Below are 12,994 nucleotides of genomic sequence, written 5' to 3'. Positions count from 1 at the left end.
ACATCCCCCTCTAGTGGCCAAACCTAGGACGCCTGGGTTCTCCAGGCTCTGGGAGCGGGGTGGGGACTAATGGTTAGAGCAGGTGGGGGGAGGGAGGTGCCAGGACTCCTGGGTTCTCCGGGCTCTGGGAGCGCGGTGGGGACTACTGGTTAGAGCGGAGAGGAGGGCGGTGCCAGGACTCCTGAGTTCTCGGGCTATGGGAGGGGGATGAGGACTACTGGTTAGAGCGGGGGGGAGGGAGGTGCCAGGACTCCTGGGTTCTCTCCCCGGCTCTGGGAGGGGGGTGAGGACTAATGGTTAGAGCGGGGGGGAGGGAGGTGCCAGGACTCCTGGGTTCTCGGGCTCTGGGAGGGGGGTGGGGTCTAGGGCCAGCCCAGGGGGCGGGTCCCTGCTGAGCCAGCAGCGCGTTCCTGCCCGCGAGTGGCGGTGTCCGGTGACCGGCAGGTGGGGCCTTTTCACACGGGGGGGGGGGCAGGTGGCAGCTGCCGCCCCCCCCATGGGGGCAGCTGTGACATCACCGGCCCGAGGTCCTCCCGCCCCCCAGCCTGCAGAGCCCGCCCGTGACCGGCCCCAGCACCCCCCACGCAGCCGGGCCGGGACCCGCGGGGAGAGACCGACCGAGCCGGGCCGGACAGCGACCGGGACAGTCACCGCGCGGCGCTGGTGGGTGGGACCCCGAGCCCCCAACCTTCCCTCTGGGGCTCCCGAGCCCCCCAACCTTCCCTCTGGGGCCCCCGACCCCCCAACCTGCCGCCTGGGGCCCCCGAGCCCCCAACCCGCCCTCTGGCCCCCGTAACCCCCCAACCTGCCATCTGGGACCCTCCGATCCCCCCAACCTTCGCTCTGGAGTCCCCTGATCCCCCACAACCCACCCCCTGGGGCCCCCGACCCCCCCAACCCACCCTCTGGCCCCCGTAACCTCCCAACCTGCCATCTGGGACCCCCAACCTGCCCACTGGCCCCCGTAACCCCTCCAACCGACCATCTGGGGCCCTCCGAACCCCCCACCTGTATTCTGGGCCCCCTGATCCGCCACAACTCGCCCCCTGGGGCCCCCGATCCCCCCAACCCTCCCACTTGGGCCCCCGATCTCCCAACCTGCCCCCCAGTCTCTCCAACCCATCCCCTTGAACTCCCAATCCCCTCAACCCGCCCCCTGAAGCCCCAGATTCCCCCGAGCCCACCTCCTGGACCCCCCAACCTGCTCTCTGGGTTCCCATGATGGACTCAGCCTGCCCCCTGGGTCCCCAGATCCCCCCAAATCACCCCCTGGGGCAGCCAATCTCCCAACCTCCCCCCTGGAGCCTCCAACCTGCCCCCTTGAGACCAGATTCCCCCAACTTGCCCCCTGCAGCCCCTGATACCAGCAATCCCCCCAATCTGCTCTCTGGGGCCCCAGATCCCCCAACCTGACCCCTGATACCTCCAACCCACCCCCTGGGCCCTGCTATCCCCTCACCTGCTCTCTGGGGCCCTGTCATCCCCAACCCACCCCCGGGGGCCCCCTGATCACCCAACCTGCCCCCTGGGGGCCCCATCCTGCCTCCTGGAGCCCCCTGATCCCTCCAAACTGCTTCCTGAAGCCCCCAATCCCCAAACCTGCCCCATGGGGCCCCCATTCTCCCAAACCTGCTCCCAGGAGCCCCCCAAATCCCAAACTTCTCCCCAACCTGCCCGCTAGAGCCCCCAATCCCCACTATCCACCCCTTGGGGCCCCCTGATCCCCCAACCTTCCCCCTGGGCCCCCCCGATCCACACCTTGGCCCCTAGGTCCCCCAACTGGATCCCCCAAACCTGACCCCATCCTCTCCCCAATCCTGACCCCCCCCAGTTGATCTCCCTTCACCCAGTCCTGCCCCAGCCCCCCGCAATCTGCCCCTCAAGACATCCCTGCCCTCAAACCTGTCCCAATCCCTTTTCCCAAAAAATCTGATCTCCCAAATCTGACCCCCTATAGCCCCCCTGAAATCTGACCCCTAGATCCTCATGTCCCAGAATGTGCCCCACCAGATCCCCCCAAACCCCACTGCCTGACCCCCTGCCCCATCCCCCCAAATCTGCCCCCCAGATAGGCCTCCCTCTTAACTGTCCCATCCTGCCCCCCAAACTCCCAAAATTGGCCCCCGGATCCCCCCATCCCTTTGTTCTGCTCCCCCTCCAAACAGAGCCCCCTAGATCTGTCCTCCCCGCCCCAGCTCCCCACCCCCCCAGCAAGGAACCGGGGTGTGGGTGTCTAGAATTAAAATGACCCCCTATGCAGGGAATAATCTGTCCCAACAGGATTAGAGCTGGGGGCGGGGGGCTGGGAGCCAGGACTCCTGGGTTCTATCCCAGCTCGGGGGGGACTGGGAGCCACTGAGTGGAAGTTTTTGAGAGTTCCCTGCCCCCCATTATCCAGCCCTGGGGCATTTCCATCCCCCTCAACTTATGGGGGCCCCTCTCTCAGGGGAGGGGTTGTTCAGTCACAAGCTCCATCTGTGACCCCCCCGTTCTCCTTCGGTCTCTCCTCCCTGCTGGATTGTTTTGGGGTCCCCCCAGGCCAAGGTGGCCGGCCAGGTGTCCCCCCCTTCGCGCTTGACACCCCCAGCCCAGACCATGACCCTGTTGGCCTCCGAGCGCTCCATGCTGATCCGCAGCAAGTTCCGATCCGGTGAGTGGGGCTGGGGAACGGGCCCCCCAGCGCAGGGGCTCGAGGGGCAGATGGTAAAGCGGGGGGCTGGGAGCCAGGACTCCTGGGTTCTCTCCCGGCTCTGGGAGAGGAGTGGGGTCTAGTGGTTAGAGCAGGGGGGCTGGGAGCCAGGGACCCAGGCGTGCCAGACAGCAGATCCCCTGGGTCTCCAAGGCCTCCTTCTGGCCTACCTGAGGTCCCGCCTCTGCCCGGATGCCTGGGTCCCAGAGCTGAAGGGATTCTCCAGCTGGGGGGAGGGGGGTGTCTGTGAGCAAAACAACCCTGCCCCCTCCCGGCTGCTGCACAGCCCAGGCCCTGGTTTAGCCACAAAGGGTGGGGAAGGATGGGGGGTGAATGGCACCAATGGGGAAAGGGGGCAGCATGATTCCCCAACCCCCATGGTCATAACTGCCCCCCTCCCAAGCTCTGTGCTGCAGCTCCCCTCCCACCTCCCAGCCCCCTCTGCTGGGAGATATTAGCCAGCCCTGCGGGGGTTAATGAATCAGGATTCCCCCCACCCCGCGACGCCTGGAAATGAGCTGCTTCACTTCCTGTCCTAAATCTCCTCTTGGCTGCCTGTTCAACAGCTGGCTGCAGCCACCCCAGAGCCAGCCGCAGCCCACGGGATCAGAGCTAGAGTCTGCAGTTTAGCGCCCTCTGCCGAGCCCCCACCCCACCCCCTGCAGCCCAGAGCCCCCCGCCGAGCCCCCCGCCGAGCCCCCCGCCCTGCTTCCCGCTGCCCAGCGCCCCCTGCTGAACCCCCACCCCACCCCCTGCAGCCCAGCGCCCCCTGCCGAGCCCCCACCCCGCTCCCTGCACCACAGGCCCCCCCGCTGAGCCCCTGGGGGTATTCCATTGGTGGGGGGCTATATGGGGTGGGGAGAGGGTGGTTCTGTGGGGGGCAGGGGGGTCTCATGTTACCAGCTCCCGAAATAGCTCTCACTCCCCTCACCCCAGCTGCCACCCGCCAGACACCTGCTGGGGGGGGGGGAGGGACAAGAATAGATGGGAGCACCACGCCCCTCCCCCTCCTCTGCCTGCTCCCCTCCCGTCCCTCCTCTTCCCCCACCTGCCCTGCCTTCTCTCCACCCCATCCTCTGCTCCCCCCACCCCATGCACCCCAATCCCATACCCCTCCCCCCGTTTCCCCCCATCCATCCTGAATGGGACCTGAGAGACAGCGGGGACTGGTGGAGGGTGAGGGGGGGCTGCCCAGGATTGTGGGGTTGCAAGCAGAGCTCTGGGGGGGAACCCCTGGGACGTGGGCGATGGGGCTGGTGGTCTCACCCCCCCTGACTGTGTCCTCCCTCCCCCAGTGCTGCAGCTCAGGATGCAGCATCGCAGATCCCAGGAGCAGCATCTCCTGACACGTGAGTGGGCCCAAGGAGGAGGAGCTGGTAAGGGGGGGCCCAAGGAGGAGGGGCTGGCAAGGGGGGACCCCAGAAGGGCTGGTAAGGAGGGGGTCGATGGGGGAGGGATGGGGGGAGCAGGGAGATGGTGGGTAACCAAGCACAGCATATCTGGGAGGGAGGGCCCCCCCACTCACAGCCATCCTTGGCTTCCAGGGACACTTCTCCTACTGAGGGTGACAGGCTCTAACCTTCCCATCTCTCCCTGCAGCTCTGACCAAGCCCCCCCCAACCTACGTGGAGGTGAACGGAACCCCAGAGCAGAGCCGGGTGAGCAAGCGGGGCAGCCTGGGGGCAGGGGAGGCTTGTGTGGCTATGTTGCTGCTGCAAGGCAGGCTGGGTAATGGAATATGCAAATCATCCCCACCCACTGGAGGGTCTTAGAGTGCTGGAGACACATTCAGGTGGATGGGAGTCAAACTCCCAATTGCGCAGAGCGGGAAACTGAGCCACAGAGCGGGGAAGGGACTTGCAGGGGAGAGAACCCAGGAGTCCTGGTTCAAATACCCCCACACACTCTAACCACTAGACCCCATTCCCCTCCCAGAGCCAGGATAGAACCCAGGTGTCCTGGTTCCCAGTCCCCCTTCCCCGCCCCCAACCACTAGACCCCACTCCCCTCCCAGAGCTGGGGAGAGAACCCAGGAGCCCTGGCTCCCAGCCCCCACTGCTCTAACCACTAGACCCCACTCCCACCCAGCAACCAGCGCTCCTGCCCTGCTCCCCCCTGAGCACCCCGATACCCCCCCTCTTTGCTGCTCCAGGCTGTTCTGACCCCCGGTCCCGCCCCTTACAGGCTGACGAGACCCTGAAGGTGAAGGTCCAGACAAGAACCCACAAAGTGGGAGCTGCCAAGGGCCAGTTCACAGAAGGTAGGTGCCACCCGGACACCTGGGTCCCCAATCCCATGCTCCGGCTCACCTGGGGTCCCCCCCCACCAGGACACCTGGGTCCCCAATCCCATGCTCTGGCTCACCTGGGGTCCCCCTCATCCGGACACCTGGGTCCCCAATCCCATGCTCTGGCTCACCTGGGGTCCCCCCCACCAGGACACCTGGGTCCCCAGTCCTTTGCCCCAGCCCATCTGTGGCTCACCTGCCTGGCCGCCGGGGTACCTGGTTCCTTCTCCCAGATGGTTGGGTCCCATGACTGGCACAAACAGATCAGTGCATGGTACTTGGGTCCCACCCCCCATGGCCTGTGACCCCCATTCACTCTGTGCCCCCCCCCAGCAGAGTCTGGGGGGGACCCCTCAGAGCGGAAGGAGAAGAAGACGCGTCTGGCCGAGGATCTGAAGGAGAAACTCCTGCAACGGCCGGGGCCACTGGAACTCGTGACGAAAAACATCCTTTCCCTGGACGCCAGCCTCAAAGATGCTGTGAAAGGTACGGCAGGTGCCAGGACTCCTGGGTTCTCTCCTTGGCTCTGGGAGGGGAACGGGATTTAGTGGTGAGAGCAGGGGGCTGGGAGCCAGGATTCCTGGGTTCTCTCACCGGCTCTGGGAGGGGAACGGGGTTTAGTGGTGAGAGCAGGGGGCTGGGAGCCAGGACTCCTGGGTTCTCTCACTGGCTCTGGGAGGGGAACGGGGTTTAATGGTGAGAGCAGGGGGCTGGGAGCCAGGACTCCTGGGTTCTCTCACCGGCTCTGGGAGGGGAACGGGGTTTAATGATGAGAGCAGGGGGCTGGGAGCCAGGACTCCTGGGTTCTCTCCCCAGTTCTGGGAGGGGAGCGGGGTGTAGTGGTGAGAGCCGGGGGCTGGGAGCCAGGACTCCTGGGTTCTCTCCCCAGCTCTGGGAGGGGAGCGGGGTCTAGTGGTGACAGCAGGGGGGCTGGAGGCCAGGACTCCTGGGTTCTCTCCCTAGCTCGGGGAGGGGAGCGGGGTCTAGTGGTGACAGCAGGGGGGGCTGGAGGCCAGGACTCCTGGGTTCTCTCCCTAGCTCGGGGAGGGGAGCGGGGTCTAGTGGTGACAGCAGGGGGGCTGGAGCCAGGACTCCTGCATTCTCTCCCTAGCTCGGGGAGGGGAGCGGGGTCTAGTGGAGAGAGCTGAAAGCCAGGACTCCTGGGTTCTCTCCCTGGGTCTAAGGCTCAATGAGTGGCTGAAGGTGGACACGTTCTGGGAATAGGGGGCGCCGGCTCCTATCCCGGGCCAGGGCGGGGACTGACTGGCTCGGGGGGGCAGGTGAGATTTTTGAGACTTCTCTAATTCCCACCCCCCAGCAGCTGATCCTGCCCCTGGGACCTTCCTATTAGAGGAGGACCTCAGCAGCTCTTCATCGTCCTCCTCCTCTTCTTCCCCATGCTTCACCCCGTGCCGGGCGGGGGGACCTGGCAACCCATCCCCCCCCTCGGCCTCAGGGGCCGCTGTCCAGGTGAGATACATGGCGGAGGCCAGAGCTGGGCACAGGAGGGGGCTGCGGGTCGGGAGTGAGGGGCACCGGCAGAGCTGGGGGGGTTCCCTGGGTCTCTGCTGCCATCTGGTGTCTGGCTTTTCAAACTGCAGGTACTGCGCGGGGGTGGGGGGGCTGGGAGCCAGGACTCTTGGGTTCTATCCCGGCTGTGTGACTCCTTGGCTTTCTGGGCCTCTCTCCCTGCAGCCAGAGCTGCTGTCGATCCTGGAGTCCCAGCCCCCCTCGGCGCCTGCCCCAGACCCCGAATCCCAACCTCCTGGGGGTGGCCCCCCGGCTAAGGCCCCGGCCTTGCTGCCCAAGGTAGGTGCTGTGGTGGGGCCGGGAGTGGGGGGCTGTGGGACGAGGGGGGCAGGTCCCCAGCAGGAACTGGGAGGGGAATGTAGGGGGGCTGGAGCTGGGGTGTCCCAGCCAGGGGGTGGCTGTTGGCGGGTGGGTATTGGGGTGTCCCATTGGGGGGGTGTTGGGGTATCCCAGCGAGGGGATGGGGAAGAGGGACCAGCATTAAGAGTGGGGGGCAGAATTGGGGTGTCCCGGGGAGGGGTGGCATGTTGGGGTGTCCCAGCGAGGGGATGGGGAAGTGGGGCCAGCATTGAGAGTGAGGGGGGCAGAATTGGGGTGTCCCAGTGGGGGGGGTGAGGCTGGAGTTGGGGGGATCCCAGTAGGGGGATAGGGAGGGGGCCCCACTCAGCAGGTCCCAGCCACATTCTCCCCCCTCCCCAGGGCCCCCCACGCCCCAAGAAGGCGAAGGACCCCAAGCCCAAGGTGAGGAAGCTGAAGTACCATCAGTATGTGCCCCCCGCGGCCCGGCCCCCCCGGGCCCCGGCCCCCCTGGACGCCGCCTACGCCCGCCTGCTCCAGCAGCAGCAGCTCTTCCTCCAGCTCCAGATCCTGCAGCAGCAGCAGCCGCCGGCCCCGCCGGGGCCCCCCACAGCGCTGTGTGTGCCGGCCCTGCACCCCCTGAGCGCCAGGTACCCCCTGAACCCCCCTATAATCCCTGAGCACCAGGTATCCCCTTGTACCCCCTGAGTGCCAGGTACCCCCCCTGCACCGCCCTGCAACCCCCGAGTGCCAGGTACCCCCCCCTGCACCGCCCTGCACCCCCCAGTGCCAGGTACCCCCCCCTGCACCGCCCTGCACCCCCCAGTGCCAGGTACCCCCCCTTGCACCCCTTTGTACCCCCTGAGCGCCAGGTACCCCCTGAACCCCCCTATAGCCCCTGAGCACCAGGTATCCCCTTGTACCCCCTGAGTGCTAGGTACCCCCCTGCACCGCCCTGCACCCCCCAGTGCCAGGTACCCCCCCCCACACCGCCCTGCACCCCCCGAGTGCTAGGTACCCCCCGCACCCCTTTGTACCCCCTGAGTGCTAGCATTGTACCCCCTGAGTGCTAGGTACCCCCCCCCGCACTGCCCTGCACCCCCTGAGTGCTAGGTACCCCCCTTGCACCCCCCTGTACCCCCTGAGTGCTAGGTACCCCCCTTGCACCCCCTGTACCCCCTGAGTACTAGGTACCCCCCTGCACCGCCCTGCACCCCCTCAGTGCTAGGTACCCCCGCACCGCCCTGCACCCCCCAGTGCCAGGTACCCCCTGAACCCCCCTGCTCCCCCTGAGTGCCAGGTACCCCCCATGCACCCCTGATTGCTAGGTACCCCCCAACTCCCCCTGCACCCACTGAGTGCCAGGTACCCCCACAACCCCCACTGAACCCTCAATCCCCCCTCACTGACTCTGCCCCCCTCTAACTCCTCCTCTCTCTGCCCCCCCCCCAGTATTTCCCCAGATCCAGTGATCAGCTTCGCGGCCCCCCCAATTACCCTGGCAGCCCCCCCCACCCCTCCCACCCCTCCTGTGCCCCCCAAGCCTGAGCTGCTGCCCGCCAACCTGGATGACCTGACAGTGAGTGTGTCTGTGAGGGGGGGAAATCTGGGGGGACCCTGATCCTTCTCTTGCTCCTCCCTGGAGGCAGGGACTGGTGGGGGGCTGCCAGAGTGGAGGAGGAGGAAATGGGGAGTGGGGATGTGGGGGTTGGGAGGGAATGATGGAGGGTCATGGGTGTGGGGGGGTTATGAGGGGGTATTGGAGGGGTGGGGCTGTGAGGGGGGAGGGGTTATTGGAGGGGTGGGGGTGGGGCTGTGAGGGGGTGGGTGGGGGTTATTGGAGGGGTGGGGCTGTGAGGGGGTGGGAGGGGGTTATTGGAGGGGTGGGGGTGGAGCTGTGAGGGGGTGGGTGGGGGTTATTGGAGGGGTGGGGCTGTGAGGGGGTGGGAGGGGTTTATTGGAGGGGTGGGGGTGGGGCTGGGAGGGGCTGGGAGGGGGTTATTGGAGGGGTGGGGGTGGAGCTGTGAGGGGGTGGGAGGGGTTTATTGGAGGGGTGGGGTGGGGCTGTGAAAGGGTGGGGAGGGATAATGGGGGTAGGGAGATTGTGAGGGGCTGGAGGATGGGGGGTTCCCTTCTCCTCTGTCAAGAAGACATTCTTAGTGGGGGGGGTGGAATGGGGACCAAGGCCCCCTGACCCCCACTGACACCCCCCCTCCCCCCAGGTGTCAGAGCTCCGCCAGCAGCTGCGCCAGCGCGGGCTGCCCGTGTCGGGCACCAAGCCGGCCCTGCTGGAGCGGCTGAAGCCCTTCCAGGTGCGGGGGGCCCCGGGGCCGCCCCCCCCGGCCCTGCCCCCCGCCGACCGGGCACTGCGGGAGAAGCAGCGGCTCATCGACAGCCTCACCTGGGAGCTGCAGCGGGAGCAGCAGGAGGCCGACGACCTGCGGGAGGAGCTGCAGCTGCACAAGTGCCGGCGCGGCCGCCCGGAGGGGGAGCCCCTGCCCCCCTCGCCCCCAGCCAGCCACGGCCCCCAGGCCCCCGCCGGGGAGACGCCCGAGGGCACAGCGCCCAGGAGAGAGGGGTTCCTGGTGAGAGCTGGGGGCGGGGCTTGTGTGCCAGGGGTGGGGCATGATCAGGGGCGGGGCTTGTGTGCCAGGGGTGGGGCATGATCAGGGGCGGGGCTTGTGTGCCAGGGGTAGGGCCTGATTGGGGGCGGGGCTTGTGTGCCAGGGGTAGGGCCTGGTAGGGGGCGGGGCTTGTGTGCCGGGGTGGGGCATGATCAGGGGCGGGGCTTGTGTGCCAGGGGTAGGGCCTGATTGGGGGTGGGGCTTGTGTGCCAGGGGTGGGGAATGATCAGGGGCGGGGCTTGTGTGTCAGGGGTGGGGAATGATCAGGGCAGGGAGGATGGGCCAAATGGGAGGGGCATGTCAGGGGGTGTGGCCATACCATAATTGGAGTGGGCGGAGCAGTTGGGGGGCATTCCAGGGGAGAGGCTGAGGGGGCGGAGTCATGACAAGTTGGTAGGGGAGGGGCACTGGGAGGGAGGCGGAGCCATGCCAAGGAGGGAGGGCTATAGGGCCATGTGGGGAGCAGGGGATGAGCAGGGGGAACCTCAAATTTACCCCCATGTCCCTCCCCCTCCCTCAGGTTTTCTGCCCCCCTTCCTGTGAGCCAATCGGGGAGGACCTAGAACTGCCCCTGCAGATCACGGCCAGCCCCGCCCCGGCCCCCCGCTCCCTGGAGGAGGAGCTGCAGGAGGCCATCCAGAAAGCCCAGGTATGGGGGGGTCCCATATACCCAACCCCCGCACCCCACCCCAGAGGGGCCGTGTCCCCGTTTCTGCCCTTCACTCCCTTTCTGTCTCCTCGTCCACAGCTGGTCCCAAGTCAGTCGATCGAAGACATCCTGGAGGAGCCTCTGGCGTGTGCAGGTGAGACCCTGGGTACCCCCACTCCCCTCACCCCCCCACCCCAGTCTGGTGTACCGGGTGCCATGGTGCAGGGAGCGGGCTGGGGGCTCAGCAGGGGGCACTGGGCTGTGGGGAGCAGGGCAGGAGGTGGGGCTGTGAAGGGGTGGGGTAGGGGGCTCAGCAGGGGGCGCTGGGCTGTGGGGAGCAGGGCAGGAGGTGGGGCTGTGAAGGGGTGGGGTAGGGGGCTCAGCAGGGGGCACTGGGCTGTGGGGAGCAGGGCAGGAGGTGGGGCTGTGAAGGGGTGGGGTAGGGGGCTCAGCAGGGGGCGCTGGGCTGTGGGGAGCAGGGCAGGAGGTGGGGCTGTGAAGGGGTGGGATAGGGGGCTCAGCAGGGGGCGCTGGCCTGCAGGGCGCAGCTTGGAGGGGGTGCCATTCAGCATCCCATGTCCATCTAACCCCCCCGCCCCCTCTCCAGGTGATCTGCTCCCCACGGATGCCCCCTTGCTGCTCCCCACGGAGCCGCGCCGGCCCCCCTCGCCTCTCAGCCAGCAGGGGGCGCCCTGCAAGAAGCCCCGTCGCACCCCACCGGCAGCGGCCATCTTGGATTTCCCCAGCCACTACGACTTCCTCACCCCTCCCTCCTCCTCCTCCTCGTCTCCCTCAGACTCCCTGCGTGGGGTCTTCTCCCCGGAGCCCCCGGAGGGGCCCCCGTCACCCAGCCCCCGGCCCGCCTTCGACCCCGTCGATTGGCTGGAGGCCTTGACGTCTGGCCCGGCCTCGGGGCTGGGGCCCGGCACCCCTGGCGGCAGCAGCATCTTCTCCACTGACTTCTTTGACTCGCCCGAACTGAGCGTCAACCACATGATTGACCTGATGGTGGAGCAGTGGTAGGGGGTGCGGGCCCCCCTGGCCCGTCTACGGGGAGCCCCCCACCGCCACCCGAGAGACGCCAACAAAAAACACCAATGCAGGTGCCATCTTGGATGGGTGACGTCAACTCCAGGCACCATCTTGGGAGGAACTATTGTTTGTAGTGACGCCAAAACTGAGCGCCATCTTGGATGGTGGAACCATTGTTCAGGGTGACATCAACTCCAGGCGCCATCTTGGATGGGTGACATCTTGGATGAGTAGAAGCATTATTCTTGGTGACGTCAACTCGCGGCACCATGTTGGATGGGTGGAACCCTTGTTTGGCGCCATCTTGGATGTTTGGAACCATTACTCAGGGTGACATCAACTCTGGGTGCCATCTTGGATAGGTGAAACCATTGTTTGCAGTGATATCAATTCCAGATGCCATCTTGGATGGGTGAAACCATTGTTTGTATTTGACATCAGCTTGGGATGCCACCATTGATCGGTGAAGCCAACTGGATGCTATGTTGGGTGGATGAAACCATTGCTTGGGGTGATGCCAACTCCAGACACCATCTTGGATGGGTGAAGCCATTTTACTGGGTAATGTCAACACTGGATGCCATCTTGGATGGATTAAACCATTGCTCTTTTGGTTGTCAGCCCCAAGGGGCATCTTGGAAGGATCAAACTGTTGGTGTTCAGAGTGATACGGCGGGTGGCTGCCATCTTACATAAATCATACCACAAGTGTTCAGGGTCAACATCAGCTCTTGAATGGGTTAAGCCATTGTCTGGGGGTGATGCCAACTTCCACCCCCATCTTAAATGGATCAGACCACTGATGTTTGAGTCACGTCAGCTCTAGGTGCCATCTTGGATTGGTCCAGTCATTGGGGCTTGGGGGGATGCCAAGGCCAAATGCCCTCTTTATTTGGGCCGTACCATTTAATTGGACCTAAGTGTTTCATTGGCAGGCGGAAGGCAACTCCACCTGTGGGATGCCATCTTGTTTGGGACATACCACCTTTGACTCTGGTGTCTTATTGACCAGAGGGGAGGATGTGGAAACCATCTTAGTTTGGATTGTACCATCTTTGTACCTAGCTGGGTTGGGAGTGGAGAAGCCAACTCTAGACGCCATCTTGGATGGATCATACCATTTTTTTACCTCATGTTTTACTGGCAGAGGGGGGTGGGGAAATGGCAACTGTAGACGCCATCTTGGTTGGACTGTACCATTGCTGAGCCTAGTGTTCTATTGGGGGCTGCCGCACCCCCGGCCCTTTTCACTTCCCCCCACTGGGACCGGATCCCCCCTCCTCCCACCCAGGCTGCCCCCCAGCTCCTGGCCCCCTCCCATTTACACCCAGTCCCCCCCACCCTGCTCATCACTGTGTCCTGCCTGATAATTAAGGGGTGGGGAGACTCTGACCACTGGTGAGGGGGCAGCTCCCTAAGGGGGCTGAGCTCGTGGGGGAGGCGTCATACCATGGGGGGGGGGGGGGAGCTGACAGTGGCCAAAGGCTACTGAGAAATTTGGACCGACTGGGTGACAGGGCACTGCTGTGGGGAAGCTCGCAGCCCTAGAACAGCCCCCTTGGGGCACTGTCATGGGGAAGCTCACAGCCCTTGGAACAGCCCCCTCGGGGCACTGTCATGGGGAAGCTCGCAGCCCTAGAACAGCCCCCTTGGGGCACTGTCATGGGGAAGCTCACAGCCCTTGGAACAGCCCCCTTGGGGCACTGTCATGGGGAAGCTCACAACCCTTTCGGGGCACTGCCATGGGGAAGCTTGCAGCAGGGGAGCTCAACTCCTGTTTGCTCCCCAGAATGGGGGCAGGGACCGGGAGAGCTCCCCCCATCACTGAGGGGGGCAGTGGGGATTCTGGCCTCCCATGAGCCCCGATCCGCAGGGGGGTGAGTAGA

General features: G+C 65.6%; 1 protein-coding gene across 1 annotated transcript; it reads left to right on the top strand.

Annotated features, from left to right (window-relative positions):
- The first annotated feature begins 523 nt into the window (after positions 1-523).
- On the top strand, positions 524-11,321 carry LOC123350083 (MEF2-activating motif and SAP domain-containing transcriptional regulator-like). The gene is made up of 13 exons (XM_044988442.1): positions 524-663; positions 3,985-4,038; positions 4,289-4,347; positions 4,874-4,949; positions 5,313-5,462; positions 6,295-6,446; positions 6,672-6,785; positions 7,206-7,453; positions 8,256-8,382; positions 9,026-9,388; positions 9,948-10,076; positions 10,176-10,230; positions 10,684-11,321. The coding sequence occupies exons 2-13, from the start codon at positions 3,999-4,001 to the stop codon at positions 11,097-11,099; spliced, it is 1,929 nt and encodes a 642-aa protein (XP_044844377.1). The 5' UTR covers positions 524-663; positions 3,985-3,998; the 3' UTR covers positions 11,100-11,321.
- The last annotated feature ends 1,673 nt before the right edge of the window (positions 11,322-12,994 follow it).

The sequence above is a fragment of the Mauremys mutica genome, chromosome 15, assembly GCF_020497125.1.
Source record: "Mauremys mutica isolate MM-2020 ecotype Southern chromosome 15, ASM2049712v1, whole genome shotgun sequence".
Taxonomy (NCBI): Eukaryota; Metazoa; Chordata; order Testudines; family Geoemydidae; genus Mauremys; species Mauremys mutica.
The sequence above is the reverse complement of the archived record's forward strand: the minus strand, read 5'-3'. Positions and strand labels throughout refer to the sequence as shown.

Coding starts and splice junctions, on each gene's coding strand:
- LOC123350083 (XM_044988442.1), top strand. CDS start 3,999: ATGCAGCATCGCAGATCCCAGGAGCAGCATCTCCTGACAC. Junction 4,039..4,288: donor GGAGCAGCATCTCCTGACAC/GTGAGTGGGCCC, acceptor CTCTCCCTGCAG/CTCTGACCAAGCCCCCCCCA. Junction 5,463..6,294: donor CCTCAAAGATGCTGTGAAAG/GTACGGCAGGTG, acceptor CCCACCCCCCAG/CAGCTGATCCTGCCCCTGGG.